Genomic DNA, 16,780 nt, shown 5'->3' with positions numbered 1-16,780 from the left:
ATTTTGTTCTGTTGTTATGTTCTTGATACGAGCTTGTGCGACAATCCTTATGTCCCATAAGTTGTTAATGCTGCCCTTTTATAGGACAAATATTTGCACTTACAAAAGAACAATTTGATGCTGTTATAGCTGTAGATACTCATAAGGTCTTTTCAATTTGTTGAATGCAGGCTCCCTGCCGTCTCAACACTCCACAGGAGTGTGCTAGGCTCATAAGTGAGTGAAATCAATATATACGCATAAGCACTTGTTTTCTCGTTATACTCGATTCTGGCATGCATGTCAGTTTATTTCCATGTTATGAACTGCAGATGCAAACCTGAATCTAAAGCTTGGAAGCGGAATGCTAATTGCAGTGCCTGTCCCAAAAGAATACGCCGCTTCAGGAGATATGATAGATTCAGCAATACAAAGTGCCCTAAAAGAAGCAACGTAACCTCACTTTCACTAGTCTATCAATAATTCCTTTCTGTTTCTGTGTTTGTGTGGATACATCCCGATTTACTAATGTGTATGCATGTAGGTGTGGCTAGAACCAGACCACACATATGATCTATCCATAGGGATCCTTCTATCTACCATGGAAAATGCCGTTCTTTCATTATTTTTGTGCTCTGCATCTCCACCAGATAAGAATTTTCATCCGTCAATTTCATGCACCAAACTACCCAGAAAATCAGGTTTCTTGCTTTTGAAAAATTAAAATGTCTGAGCAATAAACCAATGGAAGAAGGTAATTTTGCGTGTTTGGTTCCATAGTTGCTCGTGATCTCCAGATTATTCTAGTCAAAGTGTTTTATTCACCCTTAGAATGTCCCCATATTATTCGTGCACAAACTTGTGATGCACTGGTGCATGCATGCACAAGCACATGAAGACATGTAGGCATGGACACATGCGCACATACATACATCTGTTTTCATATGCACAGACACTGACAAATAAATATGCTCATAACATGCTCAAACACTTTCAAAGCAAGATCTGTTTTTTCTTGCACTATTTACGAGTCATTTTAGTGCTGAGCAGCGGAGTTTTTAAGATTACATGTCACTTAAACAATAAATTGTTTTTTTTTTTGGTTTATATAAGATTATTCTGGTCATGAATTGACAATTAAAATGAAAAATCAATTAATTTAAATACAACGCATCTTTGGATTATTTCTTTTCTTTTCCTTCTTTGTATGCTCCACCTGATGACCTTATCGCATCTGTATCAGATTTGGACTTTTCAACTTCATTAAATCACTAAGTACACTATTTGTGAACATATAGCATATTACCATCATATTCTTACATTTTGTATCAGGGAGAAGAATGTGATAGGTAATGCTGCAACTCCTTTCTTGCTTGCTAGAGTGAATGAGCTAACCGGAGGAGCTTCGTTGGCTGCCAGTATCCTGAATTTGTATTTTTGAGTGTGTCTATAATCTAGATAATCATGTCTGTACTTCAATACAGCTAATTTTTGGCCCACAGATTTTGAAAGGAGAGAATTTCATCCAAGCTAAGGAGAATAATTATACCTTTTCCTAAGGAGATTTTTACCTTTCTCCTTATGTTCATCTGGTAATTTTCCTTAAGCAAGTTATAGATATCGCACTTGTGAAGAACAATGCATGCGTAGGTGCAAGAATTGCAGTGGAACTTGCCAGTCTTAGACGAAATATAAACAATTGTGAGTAGTCAATCCCCATTTTTTCTTCGTTTTTCCTGCTTATATTGCTACTTTTATCTATCATCCTCTTTGAAAATGCGGTGGTGCCACTGAGTTTCTTGTATTACTGTTACACAGTGGAGGTAATGATTGCTTAGCCTGAAAATGCATATCATCGTTAGAATTTACATTGTCCTGCTAATTTAACTCTTATTACTGAAGATATAGAATTACTCGGGATAGCTCTCATAGTCATCCTTGAGGTGACGTTAGATTGATCTTTACATTTCACAAGGAAACCTGAGAAAAGAGGTTGGACTAGACATTTAAGGTATGGATGCCCTGGCTTTCTGTAAAATAATTGCGTTTATTGGAGGATTCAATCATATACGTAACTTTGCTAGCATGGGATGTATCGGTCAATTATGAGCTGCAGTTGAAATCATCCAACCTCATATGTCGGCAACCAAAAGGCTTAGATGGTATCGAAAAGAACTGGGGACGAGGATTTTTCCAAACTTTTGATCCTCAGTTTCTCTTATCCTCTGTCCTTTTCGAACTCCATGAATGCTGGCAGTAAGCATTTCCTGTTCATGATGTGGTAGCCCAACTTGCTATAGTCTTGTAGCATGCCAGGTTTAAATTTTAATACCTATCTTCATTGCAACTTATATTAAAGTACTCATCATCAATAATGTCAACATACAGAACATAGAAATACAAAAGGCTGCACAATGTAAATATGTTGTATAAAGGGGCATTAGGTAATAAACAAATGCAGGACCGACGGGATGCTTCAGGAGAGTTAATAGCCAGTCAAAGTGAACCATTGTTTTTTTTTTTGGTGAGTAAATGAGCCATTGTGATGGGGTATTATGACTACTAGCTGACACCTCCAATGGCCTCTTAGTCTAGCAGTTTTAGAGCATATGAACTGTACTGGAATAACTTAAATGTTCCATTTGAAAAAACCCCTCACTCCCTTCTTGATATACTGTAACATCCCTTCTTTGCAATCATTGTATTACTTAAAAATATAATGTGATTTTTGACAGGTTCTGTGAGGTCGGCATTATAAATTTGAGAGATGGTAGCGCCTACATTGCTGTATGGTAGTTTGTTACTCAATCAGTTATGTTTGGAAATATATATTTCTTTGAAAATGTTAATTGCAGTGTAATAATTAGTTTTGTTTATTTTAGAAAAAATGTCGTGATTTAAAAAATGTTGGTGATGGCGATGTAATCTTTAGAATAATATTAAGTTGTTGGAAGGTTTGTCAGGAATAGAACTTTTTCTGCATTCACTGCATGGGATGTTTCATTTATCCTTTTCGCATTATCTCCTCCTCTTTCAACATATAAAAACAACTGTCCTTTTCGTCCAACTAATAAATTGGGAAATTGTGCTTGGCCTTTCCTATCTACATGGAATACAGTTCCCTACTAGTAAGATCAGGTTGCCAAGTGTGTCAAAAAGTACCATCTGGAATTGGTGCAGTAGCTTCGGTTAATGCACGCGTGCAAGTACTAAAATCTGTGCTCTCGTCGGAGGTGGCGGGTATGTAAAAGGATGGTTGCTTACCCAAGGTTTTCAAGGATTTTCCCGTAAGGCTTCGCATGGAATAGATATCACAGGCACTCCGCATCTTTCTTTTTTCTTTTCTTTTCTTTTTTTTGGGAGAGGGGGAGGAGAAGAAAAATCACTTGTGATAAAACATGATACATTGGTACATAAACTGATGCGTACGTGATCAGAAGCAAACATTAATAAGAAGAAACCCAGATTTTAAGACACGATATTGCATTGTTGCACTGTAGTCCAGAAAAGACTCTGTAGAAGGTCAAATGAGAATAACCACATCAATTGTATCCAGGTATCCGTGACCCATCATTCTTCTGGACAAGTAGGATTAGAGAAGACTATAAGACTTTGACTTGGACGAATCACTATTAAAGCTAAAAAAATCAGCCACCAATCTCTTAATTTATTCCTTTGAAAGTAAGGGCACCTATATGGCCTCACACAAATTGGTTCATGCCTTGCTTGAGAGGTACCTTGTGGACATAAGATCTGGAAGGTGGTAACCCACGTAGCTCTTGAAAGACATGTTCAGAAGATTTAGAACATCTTCTAATTAAGAATTAAATTTAGAAGTGGCGCCATCATGTTGATCTTGTAAATTAAGAGAAAATTTTGAATAAATCTCCCTATTTTCTTCGATGTAGCTCTTTTGAAATTTCCTGTTCATCCATGATCTTGTCTTCCGGGGCTGCCAATCTTTCAAAACATCTTTCACAGCAACATTAAATTTTATATGTAAATCAGAAAAATTCCAAACAATAGGTTTTAATATACGTATCCACCGGGTACCTAAAACTGCTTCATAACCAATCAAAGGAAGCAAATAAAAAACAACAGTAATTGGTACCTTTTGCACCATCATATATACCTCTTTACGATGCCTAGAACTTGTAATCTTTTCTTCATTTGCTTTTGCCACTTCAAACTTGCCTTGTATGCTAGGAGTGATTCCTAAACCTTGTTGTTTAAGAAATTGTGAACGCTCCCAGAATCCACCAAAATTGAGATTTGGTGTCGAACCATTCTTCCTTGAAACTTCATAGTTTGGCGTCTGGGGCACCGTTGATAGCATGGATGGATATCTTTGGCATTTCTTCAAGGTTCTCTTTACTATTGTCATCAATAACTCCATAGATGTCTTCCTCATCGACCAGCTTCCCTCAATAAGTAATAATTTTTTGCACCTATGTCCAATATCAGATTTCTCATTGCAATTAAAGTATAATCCCTTGTCTCATCTTTCTTTCAACTCGAGAAGACTCAGCTTTTGATTGGTAAAGGATTGCGGTTATACACTAGCCTGCTGGCTATTGACATCCTCATCTCCATTTGACTTGCATGCTTTTGTGGAATGGACATGTGCCTCGCCTAACTGGTTGCAAGTAAAAGCATTATTGGTTTGGATTTTGTTTGCATGTATACCCTCCTAAATATACAAAATTGAATGAATACTCTAGTAAAATTACTATTTGCATGTATGTTCTTTTTTTTTTTTGCATATGTATCCATACCATTTAATGAATGCCGTTAAAAAAATAGACGGCTTAAAATTAAAATAACTAAAATACCTTTATGGGTAGGTATACATTCAAAAAATTTATTAAAAAAAATCCAAAACTCGGATGAAATTTGGTAAGCCTTTTATGATTCTGTTGGATCAACAAGTTAAAAAAAATATTTTAATTTGCATGCTAAGTGTTGCTAAGATTTCTGAGAATGTTCTGGTGGAAGACTCACGTAAACCTTTTCTTCCAAATCACCATGTAAAAAAGCATTTATAACATCCATTTGGAACAATGGCCAATCATGATTAACTGCAACAAACAACAAAACTCGAACAATATTCATCTTGGCAACAGGAGCAAATGTTTCCTTGCAGTCAACTCCATAGGTTTGTGTAAACCCCTTAGTGACTAATCTGGCTTTGTCTCTGTTAACTATTCCATCACTGTTATACTTTTTTTTTATACACCCAATGACATCCCACTTTCTCAGTGTCACAATTTCCCAAGTATGATTTTTGTCAAGAGCCTCAAGCTCTTCTTGCATGGATTTTCTCCAATTTGGTTATGCATTGGCTTCTTGAAAGTTTTTGGGTTCATCTGATATAGAACTTAGAAAGGCAAAGTAGGATGGAGAGACATTGTCATAGGTTAGGTGACTTTGAATGAAGTTGAATGGTAGGTATAAAAATCTTGCATCTTAGCAAGGGGACGAGTCAGCCTAGTTGAGCGATGAACTTCAGGTTGGGCCATCATGGGACCTTCAAGTGAAGCATTTTCTTCATATAAGGCATCACTTTCTCCTATATTAGATGAAGAATTTTCCAAAGAGACAAGTGGAGGAGACATTGAGCTAACAGTGGGAAGGGGGACCAAGTCATGTAGAAACTCCCTCTGTGACTGAATCCTAGAGTCATCATTTGGTGCAAGAAAGAATGGTTCGGTTTCAACAAATTGCACATCACGGGATACAACAAGTTTGTGGTTTTTTGGATCGTAATATTTGTATTCTTTTTGGGTGGAAGAGTACCCAAAAAACACACATTTAGTCGCACGAGCATCAAGTTTATTCCGATGACTTGCTGCAACATGAACATAGCACAGACATCCAAAAACATGAAGGCGAAAAATATCAATTTTTCTACCGTGCAGGACTTCAAGTAGAGACTTGTGTTTAAGAACACGACTAAGTAGTATGTTAATCAAATAGACAGAGGTAAGGACACCATGTGACCAATATCATTTTGAAACATGCATCTAAAATATGAGACACTTGACAGTTTCTAATAGGTGACAGTTTTTTCTTTCGGCTACACCAATTTGCTGTAGGGTGCCAACATAACTAGTTTGATGAATAATGCCATGACAACTCAAATAATCAGAAAAAATATTTTGCACATACACTGTTCCATTATCAGAGCATAAAACTTTCACAGAAGCACAAACTGAGTAGCAACCATCTTATAAAAGTTTTGAAAAGCAGAGATGGCTTCACATTTGTGTTTCAACAAGTAAAACCATATAACACGAGCAATAAATGTAATAAAATATTTATAACTGTCATATATTCAATAGGAGCTGGTCCCCAAACATTAGTATGAATTAATTTAAAAGGTGCACCTGACACAGTATGAGATGAACTAAAAGGTAGTCGAGTTTGTTTGGACAATTGACGAGTCTCACAAGGGTGAGGGATACCAAACATGCTAGGAAACAAATAAGACAACACGTGATCAGATGGGTGTCCTAAACGCTTGTGCCAAATACTTGTAGATCTGACCAAGAAAGCTTGAGTGGAAGTGGTCAACAAAATTTAGCCTATGAGAATATATGCCTTCACCAATCACTTTCTTTGTGGCTTGATCCTAAAATTTTACATTAGTAGATGAGAAAACAACATCACAGTTTATGGTGCAAGTGAGCTTGCCACAAAAAGTAATTTTGAAAGAAATGAAGGAATATACAATGCTTGAGAGTTTGGACACTTTGGAAAAATATTAAAGGTACCATGACCCTCAATTGGGGAAGAAGTTCCGTTAGCAACAGAGACAGTGTATTTCTCTGTAGAAGGTCTAAAGTAAAGCAAATAACTATGATCATTGGTAATATTATTTATACTACCAAAATCAATAATCCAAGTAGAGTCATCAAAGAGCGTTGAAAAAAAGGCTTTGAGATTACCTGAGACGTGTGGGAGAGGATAGGTCAGCTTTAGATGTGGAAGATTTAAGCTTACTGAAGTGTTGGTGGAGTAGCCTTGCAAGATCCTCAATGGTAGTATTAGATAAGGAGAGATGAGCCACATCATAGGACTTCATAGTATTAGCAACCTTTGGCTTCAAATGGGGATGAAGAATCCAACAACGATCTTTTGTATGATTTAACTTATTACAATAATCCCACCGACATCCCTTTTCTGACCCTTGAGAAGAACCACCAGCATTGAACATTCTCTTATCATTTCGAGTTCTAGAAATAACATGAGCACTAGACTCAAAATGCATACTAGCAGTTTGGGATTCAACATTCATGGCTTTCTTCCTAATTTTGTCTCTTTGAAGGGTAGCACAAACATTTGATAATGATGGTACTTCAGCTCCTATCAACATTTGCCCTATTAGAATCTCAGACTCGAGCTTCAAACTAGCCAACAACTGAAAAACTTTATCTTCCTTAGCACGCTTTTGAAGGATATTGATATCTGTGGTAGGTGGGCGATACATTGACAGTTCATCCCACATGCTCTTGAGTTTCCCAAGATGCTCAATAAAAGAATAATTTTTTTGCTTACATTCAGAAATTTGCTGTTGTAATTGGTAGATTCTAGCCATATTATTCTGGTGACCATATAAATCTTTAATATAATTCCACAAATCTTTAGCTGACTTGAAGAATGTAAAGATTTCAGCAATCTTGGGTTCTATAGAATTAAGAATCCTAGACATAACAAGTTGATCATTTGCAACCCATTCATCATACTTAGAAACATCAGTTTTTGGAGTGGATTTCTTGCCATCAATGTCCCAATTTGTATTTACTGCCCACAGATAGGCAAACAGCTCTAGACCATGGGACATAATTAAGCCCACTGAGTAAAATCGAAGAAAGCTTTGTACCAGGATTGCTATTTTTTCCAATCATATTTAACAAAAAACTAAAAATGAAATACACTAGATTTTTGCAAATATAGCAAGCAAATACAAGGCTGAAAAAGATTTCTCACTGATGGGGGGAAAAGTGGATCACCCAATGCATAGGGTTAAAACACCCAAATCTGACAGTAAGCCTAGCCTCGGCGAACGGATCTCGGTAAGCATAGTCTCGGTGAGCGTGATCTCAGTCTCGGCTAAGCAAAACTTGATTGACCTCGAGGCTAAGAAAAATCTAGTCAGAAGCTAAGACCGACTCCAACTCTACTGAAAGTCAAGTCGGTCTCTAAATCGGAGCGTCTGCATAAAGAAGGGGTCACCAAATCCTCCATATTTGGGATCAAATTTCGCAGTCTCCGCCACAACAGCTATCAAATTTGAATCTTTACAATTTTAACCGATTGTCAGCTAGCCTGAAATTCCATGCCATCTAAGGTAATTTATTTAACCCAAGATTTGCGCAATCACATCCGATTACGAATAACCTCCACACCCCCTCCTATAAAGAAGGGGGAACTCCGGGGAGAGAGGGACTTCTCCCCCCTTGATAAGAAGATTTCTTCATTAAAATATCTATAAATTCTATCTAACTTAAGTATCGGAGGGCCTTTGCCATATCCTCTGGCCTGGGCTTCTTGCAGGTCTGCCAAAGACAACATCCTCCATGGCCTGCGGCAGAAGCTCCTTCTCCTGGTTCGCAATCACCTCCGGGTCTGATTTTCAGCAATAACACTCACCAACAAAGTGTAGACCGCCAAACACCGCAGCCCTCAGCTCCAACAACGATCGATTGGGCAAGTGGGTGATGAAGACCAAGAAGTAGATTAGAAAAAATCTGGGTGTTTGCTTCCCAAGATACAGTTTTGGAATTGAAGGATTTTCTTCTTAAACAAATATATGAGTGGGCTACAAAAGACAAATCTCACAAGTTTATCCTTTTGCAAAGAGTGGCTTTCAATTGATTCTGAAGGTGTACGGCAAAAGTTTCAAAGAATGAACGGTATGTTGCAAAATTGGCAGGAAAATGACAAGGTTATGGAATTCAAAACTGCTAAGAAAGAAATAATAAAGAATGGAATCAACACAAAAAGACCATGTTTTACATGGAAAACCCCGAAGGGAAAAAACTACAGGCATAGAAAAACATTCTCATTCATGGTTTGCTCAAAAAAGAGCATAGCAATATATAGAATACAACAGCCAAAAATAACACCCACAATTAAGCCCCAATTAGCTCCATCTTGTTGGCCAAGAATAGCACCTACAATTAAGCCCCAATTAGCTCCCCAATCAATTCTACATAAATGGAAATATCTTCTTGCCTTCTTAACAACAGATATAATGCATTCTATTGTTCAACGGATGACACAAAAAATGGGATTATTTGGGGCATACAACTTTTGATATTAGTGATATTGGTCATCAGTGATCTCCATTACTTCGAGCATGAAACACCCGTCAAGTATCACTAGCATCACGAATTGGTCACGGTGTGTTGTGTTCTCCACTCCCTTCTAAGGCTATCACAGCAATCCTTAGGTTGCTTCGATTTCTCTCACTGCCTAGATTAAGTGATCTGATGGATTGCCTGCCCTTTTGAGGAAGTGGACCAGAGCCCTTGGCTTGTGCTTCTCCATTGGCTTAAAGTGGTCTGTGCCATGATGGTATGGACCGAAAGACACCAAGTGGGGAGTGAAGGCAGCTCTGCTAAGATATATGATGTTGGCGGGCATCCTATATATATCGAAGTCTCCTTCCATTCTCATCTTCATCAGGATGGTTCAAAGAGTACTTGATGTTATTTTCGATGTTTAGCACCCAATCGAATGCCTTGATGCCCCATGATAGGACCTGGAACCATATAAATATGGTTTATGGTCCTTGTACTATGCCACACCTCTTTAGTTTGGAGGCCTCCCACCTTTTTTGCTGTACATAAATACACAGCAAAGAAAGATTGAAGGGATTGGATTCATTGCTTTACAACCAGGCGAGGAATGAGATTTCTTGGGCTTTGCTAGATTTGAGATATATATATATATATATATATATATATAGTTACGTTTCATGGTTGCCCTTGCACTCATAACATAGTTATCCTTCATGGTGGTCCTTGTACCCCTATAAGGCAACTCTTTCGTCCAGAGGCCTCCTTCCTCCTCTTTTGGCATATATAAACACTACTATAGAGAAAGTATAGAGGGATTGGAAATCAATTGCTTTACAACCAGGCAAGGAATAAGATTCCTTAGGCTTTGCGAGACTTGTTAAATTCAGATTCTAGAGGCTTTGCTTTGAAAGAACCTTGGAGAATAAATCCCAATAACAGACTTTATAGGATAAATACCTTAATAAGAAGCTTTTTTTTGCTAATCTTGTGATAGTATTGTTTCCCTCCTGAGATGAGATGGATAGGAAAATAGGGCAATGGCTAGGTCATATAACTGGACGAGCATGCCTCCTGCCATCACTGGAGTAAAGGAGAAAAGCAAATGGATTCAATTAACTTGAACTTTGGAGAACTTTATCAGAACATTTCCCCCTTAGAGAGGTCATGGCTAAATTCTATGCTACTGAAAGTTAAAGATAGATTAAAAAAAGAAATTTGATTAATAGATAAAAGATAACATAAAGAGGTCAGATATTCAAATTCTTAGATCTTCTTTTTCCCTTTTATAATCTTATTATATTCCCTTTACCACCATGTTCTTCTTGTTTACCGCAGGATAAATGTTATGTTTTTTTATTTTGACACATTCTAGTTAGTTACTACCACTATATCCATTTTCTTCTCCATCAATTACCAGTATTAAATTAAATTTTGAATCTTCCCCCCAACTTTCATATCATATTACGTGATATTGGCCCTCTTTTGTTCCTACTCGTATGGTAAGATGGATAGGAGAATAGGCATGTAAATGGACCTAGCTTGATAGATGCATATGCATACTACCATTAGCCGAATTGAAAAGATGATAGATGACAGTGTTTCCTACTGCTTTAACTTTCAAGAACTTTTACTACTAATTAAAGTATTGCCTTCTCAAAGGAGGGAGCGGTGACTAAGATCTACAAGCTATGAACTATGACCTAGGAATAAAAATGTGAAGGATAACTTGAAAGATAAATTGATAAAAAAAACTTATAATTGACAACTTGATATTTATACATATTTCCCCTAAATGTTGGAGAGCTATCTCTCTCTAATGCCGACATCTGTCTTTACTAACTACCGCTACTCCATCTATTTTGAGAGAAAAATGGACCATAAGTTTTATGATAGTTTAAGACCTATGTTTTTCCAAACTACTTTTCTCTCAAACCAAGGCACTACATGATCCATGGTTTCTATGGATGTTAGATCGTTATAAGAGCTTTCCAACAAGTAGTCACATGCCCAATTTAGCTAAGCAATGAGAATGTTATGAGGGTTGAAAAATCAATGGTTTTGAAACAATTCCGTAGGATGGAGCAACATGGTGTTTGACCCATCTTGCCCGCATCCATACCCCGTCAGAGGCGAAGCCTAGGATCCTGGTGCTGGCGATATTACTGATGAAGCTGTGATATGCTACATGTATGTTACTATGTTAGCGCTGGCATGGCATGCCCATGGTCGTTAGCTAAGATTTGAGGGCTACAGTGCACATTGATGTGTAACTTGAACGGAAAAATCACAATGCTAGAGTTGGCTAGCTATGATTGGATGAACCGCTGGGTCCCTCAAATGTGGCTTCACAATGTGTCCACGGTTGCTTCATGTTGTGGTTCAAATTCGGCCCGAGGGTGACCACACCGGAGGAGCCGAGAGGAGCAGCCGGACGGGACGGAGAAGGAAGTCGCCTCCTGTGCGCCGGCGGACCTACACAAAGCTTCATCAGTGGGGTTCCGATGAGGAGCCTCCGATGATAAAGTTAGAGTAGATTTTAGGTGGTCAGCCAAAAGTTGTTAGGCATTACCTGATGGGGCTATTTATAGTCCCTGTAGAGGTGCCCAGGTGGCGTGCAGCTAGAACTTGCTTGAGGCATACGGTGTAGACCGTTTTTGTGAACGGCATGGCGTCGATAGAGGTGGCAGGGTATGGCCCTTGGTTGACATGTCGTGGAGTAGCCAGCAACCAAAGTATGGCGTGGTGAGGCTGTAATGTACGGCCACGTATGCGGGCATAAGGGCACGCGTAAGTGCACACGTATGTAAGGTTGTGGGTGAGGTCGGGCTTGCTTGGAGGCCGCAGCATATGCTTGACGAAGTTAGCTTGATGAGCATTGAGGTCGAGCTAACTTAAGGGCCACAACATTTGATGAGGTCGGCTCGGCGGACTCTGAGGTCGGCCCCGCCTCCTCAGCTCTGAAGTCAGCTCGGTTGGGGACCCTGAGCTCGGGCCGGGGCGTTGTTGCGGATACCTGCGGTCGACGGGGCCCTTTGGCTCTCGGTCGATCCTGCAGGGCGCTCCGAGCCCGGCTCAAGAGGCATCATTGTAGATACTTGTGGTCGACGAAGCCTCTTCGGCTCTTAGTCGATCCTACAGGGCGCTCCAAGCGGAGAGGTCCGGGCGAGGTCTGCTCGACCTTTTGTAGGGTCCGGGGTCGAACTAGTGTTCAGTAGGACTGAAGTTTGGCCTGCTCGATGCTGATGTCTACTTGGCTGAAATTGGGTGGTCCCATGTTGTGAACAGGACGATCCATTTTACCCTACATCACTTCATATATTCTTGTTTTCCCTTGAATTTTCTTTGGAAAAATTTTAGAAAATTGATTTGAACTCTAATAAAGATTATTCATTTTTTAATGATTTTGCTAATCTTGTGTAGAGTACCACAAAAACTTGAGAGAAAAGTAATCTTATTATATAGTGCATGATATGAACTTTGCAATAATTAGATATATTTAATTTATCATAAATTGTGGAAAATATATCTTTGCATTATATAGCATGTTTATATCTGAAATATCAAGACATGAAATATTGTAATTATTTGGGATAATTCTCATGCATTTTGTATAGTTTTGGGGCAAATTAAAATAAAAATAGATATTTTAGTATGCATATAGTGATTAACTATATGAATAATTCTATGATATCAACATACATGGTAACATGCCATGACATGCTATGTTGAGTGGAAGGATTTAGGCCGAAAGCATATTCAGAAATTCTTGCCTAGCTCCTCGAATTTGCATATAATTGAATTGATAAATAATGATTAGACTTTGTATATAGAAGATGATTGAATATGCATGCAGTATTTCTCATTATTATATTATGATTCTAGAAATTGCTACAAAATTATGTTGATGGTTGTTGTGCTAGTTATTAATTTTGTACCTATTTTATATCTCTTAAAATTGACTATGGCTACAATTGAGAGCATTGCTATTTACCTCAATAAGGGTGAAAAACTAAATGGGGAGAAGCCAAATGAGAGAAACTGCAAAGTCCAGCATCATAATTAAGCCCCAGTATCTCCTAGGGAGCACGACATGCTAGAAACAATAACACAGCCAATACAAGATCCTGAATATGGGACCTCAGCACAATATAGACGTGATAAGAAAACATATCAAGCCTGAAAAAGAAAGGATCACGTTGCTCGCATCTCGTTGTTGAGCAACATGAGGAATGATGTTATGCTCTGTTGCGAGAGCCACTGGTCAACAATGGTAGTTTGGGATGGTATCAAGGTCTAGTATGGTGAGGCCTCCACCACTAGGCTATGCTAGCTCATTCTAATGTTTGATGGGTATAAGAAGCACCCTAACCACCTCACGAGACAGCATCCTATAGTCGTATCAAATATAATTAGTGAGCTAAGGGCTATAGGCCACGAGTAAGCCGATGAGCTAGCTGCAAGTACATGCTGTCATTCACTTCCTATCTAGTTCTTAATAGCATATGCGAGTGAATCTCACACATCATGACATCATCAAGATTTTGTTCTTGTTGTCTGCCATATAGAACTTGAGAAGGCACGCATCTCTGGTGGACTCTAGTTTGCAGAGGGCATCTGGTTCTAAGCACAAGAGAGCCAGAGATAAAATCACCAAGACAAGGAAAGAAGGCTAGGAATGCCAAGCACAAGAGAGGAAAATGCGATGGCAAGAGGGACAAAACAAAAATGACCTACTACAACTAGATAAGATGGGTCACTTTACTCATGAATGCGCTCAAGTGAACTTAGCAGCAACATGCCATATAGCAAGAGCTTGGACAGTATATGTGGAGTCTCATCAGATTCCAGCAAGAAACTGACAGACATGCGTAACAATACTAGTGTAGAGATCTTAGAGATTGAAACGTGCAAGTTGGCCTTGCATGGTGGGCGTACGTTATATCTCCATGATGTTTTATATGCATCCGATATTCAATGAAGTCTTGTCTGTGGACTAGTCTTTCAAGGTTTAGGCTTTAGATTTGAATTTGCTGATAATTGTATAATGTTGTACTTGGGAAATATTTGTTATGCTGGTAGATATTTATTAGATGGTTTTATGGTAATGGGCAGCTTTTACGTCGAATGATGTGCTAGATTAAGGCATAGAGCAAGACAAAATAAATAGATTTGCTAGAGAAGGCCTCTTGGCTCAAATCACAAAAGTTGACTTTGCCTATTTGCAAATACTATTTGGCTGTAAAAACAACTCAATAACCATTTAGCAAAGCAAAGAGAGCCACAACGCCCTTGTAGCTTATTCATTCAAAGATTTATGGCTCAATGAATATGAGGGCAAGGCATAAAGCCTTACATTGCATCACTTTCATCGACGACTTCACAATATGTGGTCATATCTATTTGATCTCTTATAAGTCAGAAGCATTGGATTACTTTAAGCATTATTCAAGGTTGATGAGAATCAATTAGACTAGAGTATTAAAACTCTAAGAATTGATCGTGGTTATGAGTATCCATATAAGTTGTTTAAGAAAATGTATAATTAAAAGGAAATAACTAGAGAGCTAAGTATTCCTAAAACTCTCCAATAAAATGGTATTGCAAAGGGAAGAAATAGGACATGTCTAGACATGGTTAGATTGATGATGGCGCAGGCTAATCTATCAATCTCCTATTAGAGAGATATACCATTAACCGTAACTTACATCCTTAACTATGTGCCCTCAAAATCCATACCTTCCAATCTGTATGAGCTCTAGATTAGTAAAAAGACCGATCTAGGTAATTTGCAGCCATAAGATTTAACATCGTACATTCACATTTCTTCTCACAAATATGGAAAGTTAGCCCTAGAGGAAAAATATATCTTCATAAGATATCTAGATGTTTCTAAGGGGTATATGTTGATTGAAGAATAAGCTGATGAAAGTATGATAGAAATTGTATCATGAGATGCCAACTTTATTTTGAGGACGATTTTCCTAGCAAAGGTGAAGCTACTAAGGACTTCCAAAATTATATAACACAAGATCCAAATCTTGGCCTACTTTCTGGAGTGAGTGGAAGCGACATACCCAATGGATCAACTCTAATGGAGCATGATCAATATATTTTTCAACCATGTAAAAGCATTCATGGTAGGATCCCTTGTCATCGATTTGAGACTAAGTGAGAAACACTCTTGGTAGCTCTAAAAGATGATTAGAAGCCTAAAACATTTCAAAAGGCTATCTCGAGCCTAGCTGCTAGGGAATGGATTAAAGTGATGCAAGAAGAAATGGCCTCAATGAAGGAAAACCATGTCTAGGACTTGGTTGACCTTCCACCTAGGCATCAAATGATTGGGAACAAAGGAGTTAAGATCAAATGTAAGGCAGAAAGATTGTTGAGATACAAGGCTCATATTACGACTAAGGGTTGTATCTAAAAGGAGGGAATCAATTATGAGGAAACTTTCTCTCCGATTGTTAGGTTTGCCTTGATTCGCCTTATTCTAGTCATTATCATACATATGGATTTGGATCTCTACTAGTTGGATGTTAAAATTGCATTTCTTAATGAAGAATCAGATGAGGAGATTTATATGGGTCAATTGATTGGCTTGGTGGTTAAAAACTAAGCAAAGTATGCAAGGTCCAACAATTGATCTATGACCTAAAGCAAGCATCCAGACAATAGAACCTCAAATTTTTTTGAGCCATCTCAGTAGATGGGTTTATGATGATGGAGGAGGACCATTGTGTTTATGTTAAATGGTCTGAAAGTAGTTTAGTAATCCTATCATTATATGTTGATGACATACAATTGGCAGAAAATCACTAAAAGTTGATTGATACCACTAAGAAGTGGTTGTAAACCAATTTTGAGATGAAGGATGTGGGTGAAGTAGGTTATGTGCTTACCACCAAAATCCTAAAAGATCGCTTTAAGAGACTTTCTTAGTTTGTCTTAAGAGACTTACATCAAAAAGATATTTGAACAATACTAGATGTACAACTGCAAACCTATAGACACTTATGTAGAGAAGAATTTGAAACTAAGCCTTGCTATGGATCCTAGGACTCTAGAGGAAAGAGAGAAAATGCGAAGAATTTCCTATTCTAGTGCAATTAGAAGCTTGATGTATACAATGATGTGTACAAAGTCTGACATACGTTATGTTGTTGTATTTGTTAGCCATTTTCATGGTAATCCAAGACTTGCATATTAGAAGGCAGACGAAAGGATACTTAAGTACCTTAGAGGAATAACAAATTATATGCTATGTTATTAGGGTAAGAAATTGCGCTCAAGAGGTTACAATGATGTTGATTGGGGAGGTAACCTAACTAAGCACAAATCAACATCTAAAATTGCATTCTTACTCAATAATGGTGCCATATCTTGAAGTAGCAAGAGGCTATCCTATAAGCCTTATCCATCATGGAGGTTGAATACATAGCATGTTCTTCAATAGCATAGGAAGCTATTTGGTTAGGAGTTCCTTGCAACATCAA

The 16,780-nt window shown here is 38.1% G+C and overlaps 1 protein-coding gene across 1 annotated transcript in view; it reads left to right on the top strand.

The window, feature by feature from the left end:
• Positions 1-2,986, top strand: part of LOC103723746 (pseudouridine-5'-phosphate glycosidase) — a 41,526-nt gene extending 38,540 nt beyond the window's left edge. The window contains 5 exon segments of the mRNA XM_039119800.1: positions 171-216; positions 312-432; positions 1,312-1,397; positions 1,597-1,680; positions 2,715-2,986. Coding sequence (XP_038975728.1) covers positions 171-216; positions 312-432; positions 1,312-1,397; positions 1,597-1,680; positions 2,715-2,737 — 360 coding nt within the window. The 3' untranslated portion in view covers positions 2,738-2,986.
• The last annotated feature ends 13,794 nt before the right edge of the window (positions 2,987-16,780 follow it).

Source organism: Phoenix dactylifera, unplaced genomic scaffold (genome assembly GCF_009389715.1).
Source record: "Phoenix dactylifera cultivar Barhee BC4 unplaced genomic scaffold, palm_55x_up_171113_PBpolish2nd_filt_p 000618F, whole genome shotgun sequence".
In the NCBI taxonomy this organism is placed as follows: domain Eukaryota; kingdom Viridiplantae; phylum Streptophyta; class Magnoliopsida; order Arecales; family Arecaceae; genus Phoenix; species Phoenix dactylifera.
This window is presented reverse-complemented; position numbering and strand designations above follow the sequence as displayed.